General features: G+C 43.4%; 1 protein-coding gene across 2 annotated transcripts in view; it reads left to right on the top strand.

Moving 5' to 3' along the window:
- Window positions 1-2850: 2850 nt before the first annotated feature.
- The window catches only part of RASGRF2 (Ras protein specific guanine nucleotide releasing factor 2), a 123504-nt gene continuing 120354 nt past the window's right edge, over window positions 2851-6000 (top strand). Inside the window, exon 1 of one of the 2 annotated variants that reach the window (XM_058169265.1) lies at window positions 2851-3788. In XM_058169265.1, the coding sequence (XP_058025248.1) occupies window positions 3504-3788 (285 nt within the window). In that variant the 5' untranslated portion in view covers window positions 2851-3503. The remainder of the gene's footprint in view (window positions 3789-6000) is intronic. The other variant, XM_058169264.1, reaches the window with a different exon arrangement.

Below are 6000 nucleotides of genomic sequence, written 5' to 3'. Positions count from 1 at the left end.
TACCTGAGGGCAGGACAAGAAGCAAATGATGGAAACTAATCAGGGAGAGAAGCAACCTAGAACTAAGGAGAAATTTCCTGACAGAACAATTAATCAGTGGAATAACTTGCCTCCAGAAGTTGTAAATGCTCCCAACACTGGAAGGTTTTAAGAAGAGAGATTGGATAACTATTTGTCTGAAGTGGTGTAGGGTTCCTGCCTAAGCAGGGGGTTGGACTAAAAGACCTCCAAGGTCCCTTCCAATTCTGTTATTCTATTTCTATTTCTCCAATACACATTCTGTTTGCTCCAGGCCATCCCCATTTCTAACTACTAGCTGAGTTATGCAGGATGACTCTTCGGTACTGTTATCAGTCATCTAACCACCTAGAATAGATGCAAGTATTGCACATGCATGTTCTCTGTGAATAAACAGTCTTTGTTCTTGCCAGAGAGACTCCACAATTACAGGCATCCCTTTTCTTTCAAGTGGATGCCATAGCCTTGCTTCCTTTTAGCTAACAACATCAATGGGAACCTATCTAACAATGTTTGGATCTAAATGAGCACCATTCATACTCTACTGACAGGTATTCCCCACCCTAGATCCCGATGATTTGCATGTATCTAGAACTGTAGCATTCAAGACATAAGTCACAGCTGATTATTTAAAATGTTAATTGGAAATCAGCTTACTCCTTTATCTGGCATTATATAAATCAGGAAGCAAAATAAAAGAGCCTTAGAAATGAATATTTCAGCAGGAATGCAAAATAACTTATCCATGTTTTATTACATTAACAATATTAATGAATAAGATCTGGCAAAAGTTCAGTGTGCTTATTAGGATCAACTAGCAGTTAATTTGATGTACAGGTATAAAATAGGGATTAATCAACTCTCAGGACTACCCACTCAACAAATGCCTTATACTATTCTGCAAGCTACAAAATTGCCCCTTGAACTTGGGCAAGTGTGCAGACATAAAACAAATTAAATGGTGTTAAAAATAGTTTTGCGATTATGAGTCCCAATGAAAAAAGGAATAGCAATTGCAAACAATGTTTTGCTTAGTTATATACACTGAGACTCACCAATATCTATTTTTATTGTAATGATTATCTGGATTTTTGTTTATGACTGATAAGGCAAATTGAAATAATAAATTTTATTTTTGAAACATACCAAAATATATTAAATGAATAAAAGTATGGGGCAAGCAATAAAAAGATATTAAGAATAAACTATTTTTACTGAGTAATTACTTTCCAAATTGACTGAATCCTTAGAGAAGGAAGATGTGATCTTTTAAAATGGAAAAGCTTTACAAACATATTTGCCATTTTATATGGAGAGAGACAAAAAGGAAGCATTATCTAGCATAGGAGATAAATTGTTAACCTGTTGCTTGATGTCAGCAGGTAAATCAGACGATAAATTTATATCCTGTTTAAAATGATGCAATATTATTTTAGATGGGAATCTACGTAGTGATTAGTGATGAGGAATGTCTATGCTTAAGGGATTGCAATTACAGATTTTGGTTAATTCAGATTTTGCCAATTTGCCAAGTGACCTGCCAGTCTTATGGCAGATACTTTGCAAATGTGACTGACCTTACAACTGATCAGGCATTTCAACAATACTAAGCCTTTCATTAGTTATAGATAGTCCTGTTTTGCACAATTTTTGTATAAATGGCTGTAGAAGAATACCAAACAATTTTACAACAAACTTAATAACCTATGTTAATTTCTGGAGGCAGACAAGTATATAGTTGCACTATTACTGAACAGAACTCCAGTGCCCTATAGTAAAACAAGGACATTTTTCATGCCAGAATATGATGATATGCCTATTCAGATTTAACCGGTAAACAGCACAGTCCCATGTGGGTCTATTCAGAAGAGACCCTTACTTTAATGGAATTTGAGGCCGAAGTTGATGGAGGATGCCAATGCTATGATTCTATGGGTTTTTTTCACCAGTTGCTAAATCTGAAAGGACACAGCCTTCTGTGCTTCTGGGAAAAAATGATAAGATGCTACATTCACCTATATTTATATAATTAAGAAAAATCATGAAGATTTTTTTAATCAGTGAAAGCTTATTTGATAATCAGTTTAAGATTTCAAGGACACCTGTAGAAAGAGATTCCACTTTTTGAGTTGACATTTTTCCAAAGTTTATTTTATAACTTTCTGTCTGACTGCTGTCTGTGCCATGCAAGTTGCTGAGGGATTTTTGGAAAACTCAGAAGCTTGTGCATGATTGGATGTCATTTTGCCCATTCCTAATGAAACCATTATTCAGCTCTGGGCTGCAGGTTCCTTTTGCTTCTCAGCAGCCAGGCCCAGCACCTGTTCTTTGAACTCAGTAAAACGTTTAACCTGTAGAGCAGATTTTGTGTCTTCAACAGCCTTGAAGATGAGGTGAGGAAAGAGTGGAGGGAAACGCTCTCTCCGTCTGCGTTACACAGACTCAGGAACACATGCTTAGGCTAGAACAACTCCTCCACTCAACTGGCGTGTCGTGAGAGAATGTGAAGATACTTTATTCTCGCTCCCTCCAACTAATCCCGCAGCCGGGAAAGCACCGCAGGAGTGGATTAAGCACTCCGCTTAACTTCCCAGGTCCTCATTCTAGAGCTTCGTGGGCCCTCCCGCATCGACGCAGAAAAAGCGACCGCTGCCACATGCCGCCTCGAGCATTTTGTCCGACACATCCGCGCTTCTCCTGGCCTTTCTCCCCTTACCCCCTCCACAAAATCCCGTTCCTTCCCTTGGCTCGACGGGCTGGAGATAACGCCCCCATTCCCGGAGGCGGGCGGCAAAAAAGAAAAAAGAAAAGAAAAGAAAAAGGAGGGAGGGAGGGTTAAGCTCTCTAGAAGCGGGAACGCGCGCCCACTCCGAGGGAGGGTTGTTATTCCGCGCTCTGGCACCGGCTGCGGTGGCGACTTTGTGCTTTAAATTGGTCTCAAAGCCGATTACGGCTCATCTCCCGAGTGATTATTTTCCTTTCTGGCTCCCGGTGGAGGAGAGGGCTGGGGTCGTGTGTGGAGAGGTTGAATGGGCAGCAGCTGCCGGAGGAGGAGGACAGGTCCGGAAGCCTCAGCGAGCGCGGCGCGGCTGTAGTCGGGGAAAGCGCGGCTCGCAGAACTTTCCCGGGCGAAAAGAAGCGTGAGGCGCCCAAAACAAGGATGCCGCCGGCGCCCCTGGGCGGGGCTGAAGCGCTCGGAGCAGCAGCCGGCTGAAGCAAAGGAGCTCAGCTACAGCCCCGGACTCCAATAGCGCCCAAGGTGGCGACACCCCCCACCAGGACGGAGGAGCGCGCCGGCGCGAGCCTTTGCAGTGGTGTGCGCCACCGCGGAAAGGCTGATGGCTCTGGGTTCCGTCAGGCTTCGCCTCGCCTGTCCGGAGAAGCCGCGCTGCTCTTCGACGACGCGCTGGTGACGGCAGGGGCTTCTCCCCCACCCTCCCACCCTCCGTTGATCCGAGCGGTTCGCCGTCGGCGCTGGAGGCACCATGCAGAAAAGCGTGCGCTACAACGAAGGGCACGCCTTGTACCTCGCCGTGCTGGCTCGCAAGGAGGGCACCAGGCGCGGCTACCTGAGCAAAAAAACCGCCGAGACCAGCCGCTGGCACGACAAATGGTTCGCCCTGTACCAGAACATGCTCTTCTATTTCGAAAGCGAGCAGAGCGCCCGGCCCGCCGGCGTGTACATGCTGGAAGGCTGCAGCTGCGAGAGGGCGCTCGCTCCAAAGGGCGCATCCGCCGTCAGCGTTAAGGACTCGGCGCTGGACAAGCAGGTAGCGGCGGGCCCCGCCCTCGCTAGGGTTTCCCCCTTTCTCCGCCCGGCTCTCTTCCTCCTCCTTTGCTAAGGTTCCCTTCCCGCTAATGGGACGTTGGCGCAGAAAAAGGGCTCAAGTTTAAAATGGGGCGCCTTGGCCCTGGGCCACCGCGCGACCGCGGGCTTTTCTCCGCTGAAGTTCTGGGGCTACTAGCCGCGTCTCACTTTGGGTAAAGGAGGTCGTAAGGCAGGTGCAGATATGTGCTGCTCTGCCCAGCGGAGGTTTGGCTCTCCCTGAGTTTAGAAGTTTTGAGCTCTCGACTAGCTTTTCTCAACCTTCTGGATGAGTTGTGATGCAAACTCCTCTGAGTTGCCCAGCTAGGACTCGGGAAGGCTGTCGGATGAGTTAGGGTGTGCTTGAAGCAGAAAAGGCCTTTAAATTTTGAAGTCAGCGCAAACAGCTCGACTTGAAACATTCATTTCAAATATTTTAGAGTTCTCTTCTCTTCAGTCCCACCGAATTTTGGAACGGCTTGACTGATCTCGGAGAAGAGTAACTGGAATGTTGGCGTATGTTAAAGGTTACTCCTCACCCAGTGGGGATGAAATTTAGTCAAGGATGTGATTTTCAACACGTTTGGGGGGGAAAAAAGTCCCCAAGAGAACAATAGGAACATTTCTCTTCCCTGACAAAAGTAGTTAGATTAACATGTCTTTAAAAAAAAAAAAGCTGTCAGCAGAATTGAAGGTATTTTCAGTCTCTTTAAATAAAGCCTCTAGGTTTTTCAGCCCATAGAGTACAAAATGAAGACAGCAGCTAAACTCTTCAACATTCCCTTGAATAGGGATCAGTGTTAATGTTTGGTTTTTAAAAATCCTTGGCCAATTTTTGATAGATACTGTTCTTTTTCTCAGTCTGCCTGCCAGGTGCAAATGGTGTTTTGTTTCTGATGTTTTTGCTGGCATATAGCAGTGACTGCTGGCTGAAAAAAAAAGATTTCCTGATTCTTCTTAACTGTTTAATAACATTAACTTTCAAAGAAACATGAGAGAATGCATACAGTGCATGTGCAAATCAAAATTCAATAAACCAAGGCAATACAGGTAGTCGTCTTCTTAGGATCACAATTGAGGCCAAAATTTATGTTGCTAAGTGAGAAATTTGTTAAGTGAATTCTGCCCCATTTTACGACTTTTTTCCCTACATTAGTTAACTGAATCACTGCAGTTGTTAAGTTAGGAGCATGGTTTTTAAGTGAATCTAGCTTCCCCATTGACTTTTGTCAGAAGGTTGCAAAAGATGATCACATGTTCCTGGAACACTGCAACCATCATAAATATGAACCAATTATGAAACATCTGAATGTAAATCATGTGACAATGGACGTGCTGCAATGGTCATAAGTGTGAAAAATAGTAATGTCACTCTTTTCAGTGCTGTTGTAACTTCGAACGGTTTCTAAATGAACTATTTCGAGGAGTACCTGTATAGTACAGTACTACAGTACTAGTCTTTCTATTTATACAACAAGTGGCAACACTTGTTTATGAAGGAGGTTAGGGCACATGTATGCATACTTTCGACTAGCACTGATGATGTTACTTAGTTTGAGTAATAAAACATCTGTAAGAAAACAGCCAAGCTCAGACAGCACCCAAGGACTCCTTTTACTTTTGTATTGCCTGTCTGCAAATGAAATACAGCACAATAGTCAGAACGCTCACTTTGTTTCTAGCTTCTCTTTAGAAAGTTTTTGTTGTTATTTTGAAACAGGAATAATTTAGCGGACATGCAACTTTGACTAACTTTCTTCTTGAGTCTAACTCTGTTTAATACAATTCTAGCTGCTGTACTGGCTAAGCAGGAAAACATTTGGAAAAAAGGAGTCCAATCATAACTGTCGTTCTTGGAAAGCCAAGACATTCAAGTTTTATTTCACTCTTGGAAAACAATATGCTCTGCAAATTATTTTGACACAAAACACATGAGTTTTAATTCAGGATTGGAACACTCAAAATAGGTATTTTGAGGTGAGAACATTTTTGTGGTTGTTTTGAACATTCCTGGTTATAGTCCAACTCATCTGAAGGCACCAGATCAGAGAAGATTGGTCTAAAGTATGCTGGCTGGAAATTTGTGAGATGTAATCCAATTTATCTGAAATACACCAGATTGGGTCTAGAATAAGACTTTTAAATATTGCTGCCTCTTTTTGAACTATATCCCCTGT

This window comes from Ahaetulla prasina, chromosome 2 (genome assembly GCF_028640845.1).
Source record: "Ahaetulla prasina isolate Xishuangbanna chromosome 2, ASM2864084v1, whole genome shotgun sequence".
NCBI classification, from domain to species: Eukaryota; Metazoa; Chordata; class Lepidosauria; order Squamata; family Colubridae; genus Ahaetulla; species Ahaetulla prasina.
Note: the sequence above shows the minus strand (reverse complement) of the source record. Positions and strands in the feature narration are given on the sequence as shown.